This window comes from Anguilla anguilla, chromosome 18 (assembly GCF_013347855.1).
Source record: "Anguilla anguilla isolate fAngAng1 chromosome 18, fAngAng1.pri, whole genome shotgun sequence".
Taxonomy (NCBI): Eukaryota; Metazoa; Chordata; class Actinopteri; order Anguilliformes; family Anguillidae; genus Anguilla; species Anguilla anguilla.
Window position 1 is genome coordinate 23,394,840 of NC_049218.1, and position 12,167 is coordinate 23,407,006.

General features: G+C 39.4%; 1 protein-coding gene across 2 annotated transcripts in view; it reads right to left on the bottom strand.

Annotated features, from left to right (window-relative positions):
- dst (dystonin) overlaps positions 1–10,304 on the bottom strand; it is a 206,867-nt gene extending 196,563 nt beyond the window's left edge. Inside the window, exons 1-3 of one of the 2 annotated variants that reach the window (XM_035399721.1) lie at positions 9,734–10,304; positions 9,299–9,333; positions 8,577–8,762 (exon numbers count right to left, since the gene is read on the bottom strand). In XM_035399721.1, coding sequence (XP_035255612.1) covers positions 8,577–8,762; positions 9,299–9,333; positions 9,734–9,914 — 402 coding nt within the window. In that variant the 5' untranslated portion in view covers positions 9,915–10,304. The remainder of the gene's footprint in view (positions 1–8,576; positions 8,763–9,298; positions 9,334–9,733) is intronic. The other variant, XM_035399719.1, reaches the window with a different exon arrangement.
- Between the last annotated feature and the right edge of the window lie 1,863 nt (positions 10,305–12,167).

Below are 12,167 nucleotides of genomic sequence, written 5' to 3' on the forward strand. Positions count from 1 at the left end.
TTCGAACAGCGTGACGTATTAATTCTCTAGTGCAGGTGCCCAACGAACAAAAGAGAAAAAATATCGATTGCAACCCTGGGGCGCGCGAGACCCGCCAGTGCCTGTCGGCTAATGAACCGGAAGCCTTGCCTTCTTTGCCAGGGAACGATCACAATGAGCCACCCTCTGTCAGTAATGAGGTGAACGCGCTGGATGCCCTCCCCGCGCCCTGCAGCCTGAGGACACGTCCATCGCGCAATTTCTCACCGTCTGCCAGACATGGACAATACGGCGGGTTCTATGACACGGAGCATGCGAGCGATCCATGACACTGTTGTGTACAAATGAGTCATGACCAATGCGATTGATTTCCTCAGGCAATTTAACACTGACACTAGCGAGTGGTGGCACCCTTCCAGCCCGCTCCACTCCCCAATTAATTGGTGGGGGGGGGGGGGGGGGGGGGAACCCATCCGCAAGAGCCACCACAATTACATACTGTACCGCCTAAGATTTTACCGGTGGAATCTGCGGTTTCCGCAGCCATGGAGACATGGCTAACACTGTAACGCTGTGCAACGCGCAGCGCATGGAATGAGCTAGCATATGCCACTTCTGCATTGCCCTACAGAAAACAGGCTTAACTTTGCCCTGCAGTGTCCCTGTACCTGCTGCCGATGACCCGGGATGGCAGGCAGCGTAGGAATGCGTCTCCACTACTGGCCACTAAGGACAGGAGAGTGAGCCTTCATCAGCCTCAATAGAAATGGAGCCATGATGGTTTTGGCAAACCAAAAGAAAAAGTCATTTGCTCAACAGCAAAATATCACGATTGGTCCAATCGGTAAGCCAGTGATGCAAACGCAGAACCAGAATGTCATAGCATTTGCACCCCATTTGTCAGAACTCAGAGGATAGAACATTCTAGCTAAGTGTCCAAGGTTCTCTGTGTCAGTGCACATAATAGAACACAACTGAAAAAAACTGCAAGCATATCCTTTCTGTGCAGCATTTGATATTAAAGGAAATTCAATTGGTTTTATTTTGATATTACTTGGCTGTTACATCCTTTGGTATATGATTTCTATGGTTGCTTTTTTATTTTTTATTATTATTTCTTTTTTAATGTTGTATCTGAACTGGTTGTGTAAAGCACATTGAGTTGCTTCCTGTATGAAATGTGCTTTGCAAATAAAATTAGATGAGATTTGATTGATTTGTGATGGATTTTTCAATGGAGTTTCTCGGCATATTTCTGTCACATTAGTGCACTGTTTGCTCTCTCAGGGTTATTCGCACACAGGAAACATTTGAGGTAATGTGAAAAGCTGCCTGATTTGCCTTCAGTCATAATCATTGTGCAATAGGACAGTAAAATATGACTGACACACAGGAATGTGACAGTTCATTATTATGAGCATTAAGCCATGGAGTGGAAGTATCACAACAAAAATTACAGAATTCATACAATGCAGTTAAATATATACAACAAGGTTAAACAGACTTCACTGAGAGAAAGTTACAGTCACACTAATTGTAGCCATTGTGATTAAGCACTTGCTCAAGAGTGCAGTGGCCTGCCTGAATTTGAACGTGAAGTCTGTTTTAACCACACCCACACTGCATAACCTAACTGCATGTACTGTACTGTCATTATGGTTTCAATGGCATTTGTCCAGTATAAAAAAAGTAAGCCATTCTCTTGCTTAGATAACCAGTATGGCAGGGATTGTGTTATGTTTCCAAGGCCAACGGGCTTATTTCCTTCCATTAGCAAGTTAGACATCTTTCACCGGAAAGATCAATATCTTAGCTTCAACTCTTAAGACCTGGACCGGTCAATAAATAAATGCTGCTATCCAAACATTAAATGTGGCACCCACTGCCTCTAATGTTACATACCAGCCATGAAAAACAGTAAGGCGGATGGGCAAATCTCAACAAAATAACCGCATTGTCCAAATGAACCCGGTCTCTTTCTTCCCTCACGTACAGCCCTGTCTGAAGCAAAACCTAATTTACAGAGACTAGACAGTGGCATGTCTGGTCAAGTACAGATTCGCTTGGATGTGGTCACATTTCTTTCAGATCTGGCTCGGCACCTGTAGCCAACCCCCGTAGCAAACTTGGTGACCTCCCCACGGAGGACTGGCGTGACAGATCGCGGATGGTACTAATTTACATCACAAGAGGCCGGGACAGCTTCAGAACCTCTGGGCCATCCAGAGTCAGAAACACAGCGAACGGGTTCAGAAAGTCCTTACTTCACGGGCCCAGGGGTTCAAATGGCATATTGAACTGGGCACTGGTTTCTGCAAACAGGACTGCAGATGTTGCAGATGTTGCAGTTTCTCTGGTCTGACAGACACTGGTCACAGAGGCCTCTGGCATCTGTAGAACCAGCTCCCACCCATATTTGTAATCCATCCATTATCTAACTCGCTTACTCCTGGTTAGGAACACAGGGGGTGCTGGAGCATATCCCAGCATGCATTGGGTGAGAGAGGCAGGAACACACAGAGTCCATCACAGGGCACACGTACCACTCACTCACACTCTCATACCCTATGGGCAATTTAGAGTCTCCAATTAACCTTACCTGCATATCTTTGGAACGTGGGAGGAAACCGGAGTACCCGGAGGAAACCCATGTGGACACGGGGAGAACATGCAAACTCCACGCAGAAAGGCCCAGGCTGGATTTGAACTCAGGACCTTCTTGCTGTGACCCTCTATCTGCCGGCCCCATGTTTGTCAGTGGGGGTAGATTTTATTGTTTCTTCTAATCAGTTTTCTGGCTCCACATACAGCATGGTATGCATTTTATGCAATGTGCATCCATCAGTGATGGCTCATTGAGCCCATCCATTGAACCGACAGCCCAATGAAGAAAACACAGTGCATATCCTGTGTATTATCTTCCTGCTGGGATGGTCTTACACATGCTGCATGCCGTAATAATACTTATATGGTGGGTGAATCTAGGTGGTTAAAATAAGACCGCAGCACTTAAAACGATCATGGATCAATGAAAACAGGACCGGTGACCTGTTAACAGATTAGTCAAACCCAATTAACTCCTGGCTAGAACAGGATGAAATTGTGAAGCTTGTGCGGGAGTTTGCCTGGACTGGGGCAGAGTAAAACCTGTTTTTAACATTTAGGGCTTCGTCCCCTGATCTCTGCTGTCAGTTGGCTGAAATGAGAAACCAAAATCAGTTTGCCTCAAACTGTTAAATCCTGAAACCTACAATTGCACCCTGTGTGCCTGCTCGTGCAGTACTGGTGAGTTAGTCACAGATTTTGAAGCTGGTAAAGGTGTTTGAAATTATATGACAGCCTTGTAGGGTCGCAATTCAGAAAGTAAAACTTCTGAGAGCACAAAATTACAAATTACAGTTTCTGTCTGGTGAAAAAGAATCTGTTAAAAGCTCAAAGGAATTGTTAAAATGTGTCACCCCCGTGGCAACAATTGTGTTCTGTTCTGTTCTGTTTTACATTTGATAACAGAGTAATCCTTGGGTGCAGACATGGAGTTTTCTGTTCAAGGTCATGTGAACGGAGGGTGGAGTCCAGCAGCATAACTAAATGCATGTGCAAGCGGATGGACACGCGTGTGGACACGCCCGCACACACACATGCACAATCACTTAGTCTGCATCCTGTTTATCAAGCGCTGCACAAATAAAGCCTGCAAGCACCGTGCTTTTATAAGCCTTTTAAGACAATAATGCATTAGCATTTACACTGAAGCGCCCGCCAAAGTAACTTATGCCCTCGGTAAAGAAGAGCAAAGTAGGTAAAATAAAATAATACAGCTAATAAGCTATGGTATGGTCAAAATGGGAATATTATATATTTTGTATAATACAATTTCTCAAAGAAAAATATATATTTAACAAGCAAAAAATAAAGGACGTTTCAATTGTTCACACCAATCTAGCCCCATATCAGTAGCCTACATTTTGTGCTCTCTGTTCACAAGGTTGAGACAACTGAGTCATCCTCCTTCGTGTTTTATGAGAGCATTTTGGGAGGAGGGGGAGATCTCTGAATATCCCTCAGTGCAGAATCTTTCATGATACAGCAAATATTACTTAATTATGTAAATTCATATACGTAAGCCTGAGGCAACAGGCAATTAAACAATCAACTTCTGTGCAATAGGCATCTCTTGGTAAAATAAAATTACATTCAGCTTTTTTAAACTGTCTGATTAACTTAAAGACATACAGTATATTCAAAGTTCTTATTAAATAATTCCAGAACTTTCTTTTGGAGAGCAGTTATGATGCCAGAGTATAGCACCCCTCTTTCATTTTCTGACTCTGACCCCAATCTATTTACACTGTGACAGTTTTAACTTAGAATACAATAAGAGAACACGAAAGAATATGAAAGCAGTGCATGTAGAAAACAAGCATCATCAATGCCAGTCACAGTATACTCTAGTGCCTCTAGTGAGTAAATAGTAATACTGCAGCCTCTGTTTGAGTTAGAAGGAGGAGGGAAATAAACACTATGAAATTGCTCAGAGACGAGGGCAAACTTCTCTTTAATGGATCAATACCTTCTATGGCCAGTTTTTCTGGTACTCGTAGAAGGTACTGCGGAAGGCACACAAGGCTTGACGGATGTACTGTATCTGGTCTGTGTAAAAAGCAGTGCACCACAGATTAAATCTTTCCTTTAACCACCATCAAAACTGTAAAAAACAACAACATCAAAAACCTAGATTATGCCAAAAGACCGTCTGTGTGGATCTTGGACCCTTGTGTGTTTCAAAACACTGACTTGTTTTTACACTACAGGCAAAAATCTAATATCTCATAAAATGGATTTAAAAAAAGGAAAAGAGTGATTGATCATCAAAAACATTGTGATGCATTGTCATCCCAGTTGAGAACCAATCATGAGGGGATAGTCAAACTAGTATCTAGAGCTATATATCAATATATATAAGCTAAAAATCTACTTGTACTTTAGTGTGGTGCAATGTCATGAGCACCACACCAGTCTTAATTCAGTTCAGGAAATTTAAAATCCTATAAACTGAAAAGCCCTTCAACTTAAAATAGATTTAAAATAGCCTCATTTACACTGGTGTTATTCTCTATGAAAATGCACTACACAAAATCTCGATTAGGTTTGTAATAGTAACCAATAGCAGGTTTAAACCAAATATATTGTACATATTATGGGAGGAGTCCAAACTGGCACATTTCCAGTGCTGGGGGAAAAATGTCACACTAGTGTGGGAAGAAATTACACTCAAAGCAATATGTGTGAACTGTTGGGCTGCTCCTGGCTCAGAGGCAACCACCCAATCTGCAGCCACCCGACTGTGATAAAGCTCCACCCATTCTAGACCCACCCACCTTACCATTACATAATCATAAAGCAAAACAACACAAACACATTTGGTAAGGATTATACTTCTAGCAATCTTCTTTTGAAGCTTGTTGATTTAACTACCAAGTACCGAAAACATGTCTACATTGTGCCTGCTAATTGGAACTGGTTTCTTTGAGCCAAAATGGCATCCATTGATTATGGATTGATCCACTTTAGTTTTAAAGGTTAAAAAATCCACACACACACACCTCAATGGGCAGCACCAAATGAGGGCAACAGTGCGGTGTCACTTAGGAATTATGGTGAGCTCCATAATGTTTGGGACAAAGACATATTATTTCTTGATTTGGCTCTGTACTGCACAGTATACTGCTGTGTATAAAAGAGAAAGTTCTGTCATTTCTACATAGTGAAATCAAATTGTATAAAAATACCCTTTAATAAAAGCAGAGAATCAATCAAGAAAAAATATATCTTTGTCCCAAACACTAACACTACACTACGGAAAATGAGTTACCTACCAAATAACGTGGGTAGGTCTCTAGAAATGTTAAATCTTCATGTTTGCAGTGAAAGAAACTACCTAATCTAAGCTTTTAGGCTCTACCGGTGAAGGACAAATGTAATTCTGGCATCTTTCTAGCTGGTCACTAATGGGTGAAATTCAACTGTAATTGTAATTGTGTAACTGAAAAAAGTGGATTCAAATCCCTATATAACAGTCATTTTTCACTTGTCTCAATAACATGCTTCTGTTAAGAACAGGGGGAAAAATAATTTAATTTAATCATGAAAACAGGTTCCACACAGGCAGAGGCAGAAATCAATTCACATCTTGCCACAACTGACGTAATGATCTATTAAAAACTAACCTGAAGCTCAGATTATTAAAATCGTTTATGACTATGCATATGATCCAGTATATGATATATGTGTAATTTTCAGAGATCTGTGTGGGGGGCCTTTATATTCTTTATATTTCATAGACGTCCTTTGCATTATGACAGTGGCATATTCACATTGTTCTACACAGTTTTTTTTTTAATGTCACCACAGGAGGCTATTTAATTTGGTATTTGATTATAGATTGTGGCACTGAGTGTTTGTGTTTCAATAACAGAAGATACTCTGTAATTGTACCAAGCTATTTGCCATTTCATAAAAATTTACATTCATATCACATGCCCATTGCTGCATTAATGATGTTGTTTTATGTACCACAGTTGTCCATAGCAACAGCTAGGAGCAATTTACCCTGCTGGTCAAGGCATCTGGCATCCAGCACCTTTTTTATTTTATTTATTTATTTATTTATTTTACAAGAAACTGTGATGATATTTTCTCTTTTCCTTTGTAATATATATATATATATATATGTATATAACGTTTGGCAGAAAAACATTTTTTCTTGATTTGCCTATGTACTACATAATTTTACCTTTGTAATCAAACAATTCATAAGTGGTTAAATGTTGGGTTAAATGTGCCATAATGTTGGGACAAAGGGCTTCAGAGATGTTTATGATTAGTCTGGTTCAACTGATTATTTAATGCAAAGTAAAGTAACAGCTTTCAGTATCTAGTCTTGATTCTAGGCTTTTGATTACCTCTGGAGTCTGTTATTGGCGTTTGTTGACCAGAGTTTTGCCAAGAAACAGAGCCAAATCACGAGAAAAAAAGCCTTTGTCCTAAATATTATGGAGTTCACATATATATATATATATATATATATATATCAGGAAAACCATTTCTATATGGTCCGTGGCATTGTCCTGCTGAAACAGGCTATTTATATATGGAGAGAGAGAGAGAGAGAAGGAGAGCGCTGGCACAAATTATGGAAACGCTGCATTTATAAACAGTTTGCTAAGTTTGATGATTAATTTTGAAACAATTTCTTTTTGGCATAATAAATGTGGTATGTAATAAATGTACTATCAACATAAAACAAAAATGAAGAAATAATTAGCATTTCTGTTAAACAAGTAATAATCTTTACACCTTCCTGTACGTATTAGCTCATACCAACATAATTGCGCAGTTTAATGTATCTTACTGTTGGAAATTTTATAATAAGCTTTAACGAGTACTGCTTTGTCTACAAAAAAGAATAATATTAATTCAAAGAAAAGCTTTTTTTGCTTGTATACTTCATTTCTAATTACTGAAGGTCACATAATGTCATTACCATTCCTGGTCAAGAGAATAACCATTTAAAATACATTTTACAGATGGGAAACAATAACAGACAAAAGGGCACAGATAAAAGTGTACCAAACTTCTTCTTTAAGCACAGTGTTTACATGGTTTGTGCCAGCACTGCATGTACGTGTGTGTGTGTGTGTGTGTGTGTGTGTGTGTGTGTGCGTGTGTGCATTAAACATGTTATCCATTACATTCTACCAACCCAGCCATTATGTTCTGCCATAACCTTAAATGTGGTTATGGGATGCTTTATTGCTTTGACAAAAGTCGATTTCAAATAGTGATCTGTAGTACAATCACAGTATATATTTGACATAAATCTGCAATTTTTGCAAACTCATAACTTTTTTTCCTGATCTTGGTAAAAAAAATAAAAATAAAAAAAGGAAAAAGAAATCTATACATAAATAAGACATACCTGTATTGTTATAGTCCATCCTGGTAACTTTATATCTGTGCAGCAAGACTACCCTGAGATTTTAAAGGACACTTGGGAATATCATGTGCTAACCCATCCATTTCTACAGCCTCCATTTTACAACAAAGTCGAGACAGGACTCAGGAGCCCTCAAAAGATGCTATTAGTAATGTATGGTGGCTGCATTTCTCTGAAGCCTTGTGTGAGGAAACAACTCACAACTCTCATCTGGGTGCATTTTTGCGCAATGTGTCGCAAGGGTTGTTTTAAAAATGCTAAAATATTCAATATAATTGCACAGCTCTAGTGTCCTTCTGGAGTCAATGGTGTAAAAGGTAATCATTCATAAATAAGGAGACTTCTATAATGTGTGCCAGGACCTTCAATCTGATGTACTATTTTCATAGTGTGCTTTTAAACTCCACAAAAAAATATACCATTCAATTGCAAATAGCACCATACTAATAATAATACAATAATACTCGCCATCATCATCATCATAATTATTAAATTGGTTTCTGCAGCGCATTAGTCATATGTTCACTTTTCAATGGGTCGTTTCAGAACCAGTAGAATTAAAAATGCGAAAAGTGCAGTGGCAACTGAAGAAAATACCTACTGGTTTGCGTGTCGGGGTAACCTGCACGGAGTGGTAAAACTCCGGCTGGACTCTCTTCTTCACTTTGCGTTTCCTCAGAGCTGATCCGTCTTGGTCGCTCTCGGGAACGTCTATGAGTGGCTTGGCCTCTTCTGCGACTCGAACGCGCGCGCTCCTTCTGGCATGGCGAGGGCTATGTCGGTAACACTGTCAAAACATGACACATCGGACGGGCCCCAAGGGAAATAACGCTGTGACACACTCAGAAGAGGAATGACTCCAAAGGCTTGATCTATTCCTGTAAACAGGCTACTGATTTAGTATTGAATAAAGGTGGAATTAGTGCACTGTCCTGTAGATCATTCCATTGTAGCTGGCTGTTTGTAACTTAAATTCATACAGACTGATTGATAACAGCAGGACAGAGATAAATCGTGGAGCGTTCACACACGCCCAAACAAGCAACTTTGAAAATACACAGCACATAACAAAATTTTATTTGAGTTCAGATCATCTTTATAACAGTCAAATACAAACATGGATTGGAGTATACATTGACCACACATGCGCAATGCGCATTTTAAAGCAACATCGCGTTTAAGATGCAGTTGAGAGTAGCTAGGCTGCGGCGTCCACTCAATTAAGACCCAGAACTTTCTTTGTCCTAGCCTTTCATTTTTCATTATTTGACAAGACCAGGCAACTTACCGTGACCTTGACATACAAATAAGCATATTATTTACCTCAGATCGAAAATGATGCGTCCGGAAACCAGCTTCTGGAACAAATGAGAAGTGTTCTAACATATCCTTTATGGGCTATATTTGCGCAAGACAACTGTGAGAATAAATACTGTCTGATATGAAATCCTGTAAACGGATGTTATGACATGTTATGTATAATTTATTAGACTGGACATAAACGCGTAAGGTAAGAAATTTGATTTCAATGCCAGACAAAATACGACATCCTTAGTTAATAGAGGAGTTAGTTGCCATGAGGCTGTCGCAGTCCTGGTTTAAGATGTAATGTCCAACCACTTTCTGCGTGTGACAAGTAGATCATTATAAATAGCACAAGGTACAGACAATTTCTAAATGGGTCATTATATAAAAACGACATGAATAATTATTTGCAAGGGTGGATCATCGCGTCGCCGTCAATGGAGGTTTACTCACCACGGCTCCTCGAACGCCCAGAAAGCACAGATTTGATGGGATGTTTCCCGCTACGAAGCTTGCGGTGCCAGCAGCAGAAAAACAAAATTGTAGCGATAGTTCCGAGCAATAGCAGCAATAATAACAGTACACACTGAATACTATACGGTCTCAACAAGACCAAAAACGCCGCAGCAATCATCCTAAAACACGATTCAGGTCAGCAATTGCTGCGCGCTCACAACCGCTACGGCTTTAAGCTAAATACAAAAATACATATGCTCGCGCGATCATGGGGAATTGTTTCGCTGGAGCAAGGACCTACAGACTACCCTTGAAGTGCCATCGATTTCAACAATGTAAGACGACTATCCATGACTCAGCACTATAGCCGAAGCGGCGTTTTTTTGCAGCACATGCAGGAGGATGCGAGGATCTGCATCTGAGCTCAGAAAAGCTGCCGCAGGCGAGGAGAGCGAAATTTAAAGGTGTCCAGCCGAACTTGGTGTGTTCCTCGCAGAATAGCCCACACTCTCCTCGAAACACAGGATCCAAAAAGCGTTCACGTATGTGCAAACATGAACTGTGGGTTTTAAGTAAGCGCATAATCCTACTCATTTGACCCAATATGAGCTGTCCGTTCAGGACAGCCAGCGTTCCTTTGGGCCTGGTCCTGCAGTGCTTATGGGGAGTTTAGGGAAAGCGTAGTGTTTTGGAGCTATATATGTAAAAACTATGACAGCCCCTCTCTCTCTAACCTACTAACATGCAAGGATCTGGTTCTTATCTGCAAAACCCGATTTTAACATCCCGACAACACATTGTTAAAAAAAATTCAACGTCACCAAGCAAGTGTAGGTACTGACCGTTTACATTATCGTCGAATTGTCTTTCCATTTTAATGACAAATAACAAGCCTGCAATGACACGTTTATACCAATATAGAATAGCTTCCATTTTGTTCATTCTATAATTGAGTAAATTCTAGTCTTAAAGGGGGGACATACTCCATCCATTTTAGCCAGTACTTTGAGAATTTGTCCATGTGCACTTTACAGGGAAATAAAAAAGTTTTTTTCCACAACATAGATTGTTCAGTCGCATCTCTCTTTTGATGGCGTCTTAGGCTGTAACCACTACTGTGTCAAAGCTTTTTCATTGGCAGCTAGGAGTACATCAATCCCACCATATACAGCAATTATCATTGTTCCCATGGGTCAAAAGCTACAAAGGTAATATTCCCAATGTAAAATACATACATACAGTATATCTGCATAACACTATAGAACTGATGCTACTGCCTGTGCCATACACCTTGGTAATTTAATGCAGTGGCACCAGAACACACTATTTTTCTGTATAGTTCTCTGCAATTGCAGGTAGAGAGCAAATTTGGGGAAAGCCGTCCATATACATATCGTATACTCTACCTTTCAAAAAGTCAGTATGTGCCCGGGGATTTGTGTACTTTCAGTCTTTTAATTGCTGTCAGAAATTAATAAATTTCAGCGACTAACTTTTTAATTTATAAATTGTGTCTAAATAATTACCCACCCCCTCATAGATCAGTCTTCTCTTAATTTAAGCTATAGCAAATGTGATAGTACGATCACATTTGATCATAAACTGTAAGAACGTTACCCAGAACATTTCAGCATTCATCTTCTTTTTTTTCTTGTCTGTATTTGTTCTTGGCTGTTTCCTTATGTTAGTCACATGAACATGATTGCACATAAAATTTACAGTCAGCATTCATCATCTCATACACAAAAACAAAGGTCTGCACATGTGTCATGAATCTCATATTGGCTTTTCTTAGGAACATTTTAAAGAACAAAAACAAGAACAATTTAAGAAATGTTTTGTGAATGAGGCCCAACATGCCGCTTTTGAGAGGTTGTATCTCATTCTAATTGTACTGCATCATCTACTGATTTTAATATTTGCCTGAAATATAACACTACCAGCTTGAAAATCCACCGCCAAAACAGCAGTGAAATTGCAGGCATGTAGACTGCTTGGCAGCGAATGGAGTTAAAGCTGATTATCTGTCTCATTCCACTATTCCAGCACTTCTTAGACCTTTGACCTTTTTGTATCTTTTTGATGACAAAATTCTATTGATTTTTATTTTTTCTTTTTTTTCTGGAATGGACTTTCATATTACACGGCAGTAGTGTTGTACAAAGGTCTGTAATAACGATGTGAGAAGGTTCTTAATAAAATAATAATAGAAATTAATAAATGGGCTAGCCACTTAGTAAATGTTAAATTATAAGTCTAATTATAAGATCTGCAATTAATATAGTTTTAAAGTAGCTATTGTTTAAAAATAAGTAAATACATATATGTGTAGCTATTTTTAAAAAGAATAATGAAAAGCCATGTTCAAGTGTTGCAATTTGACAAAGTATTTTTTCAGAAATAATTTGAAGGCACATTCCTAAAAGTAACT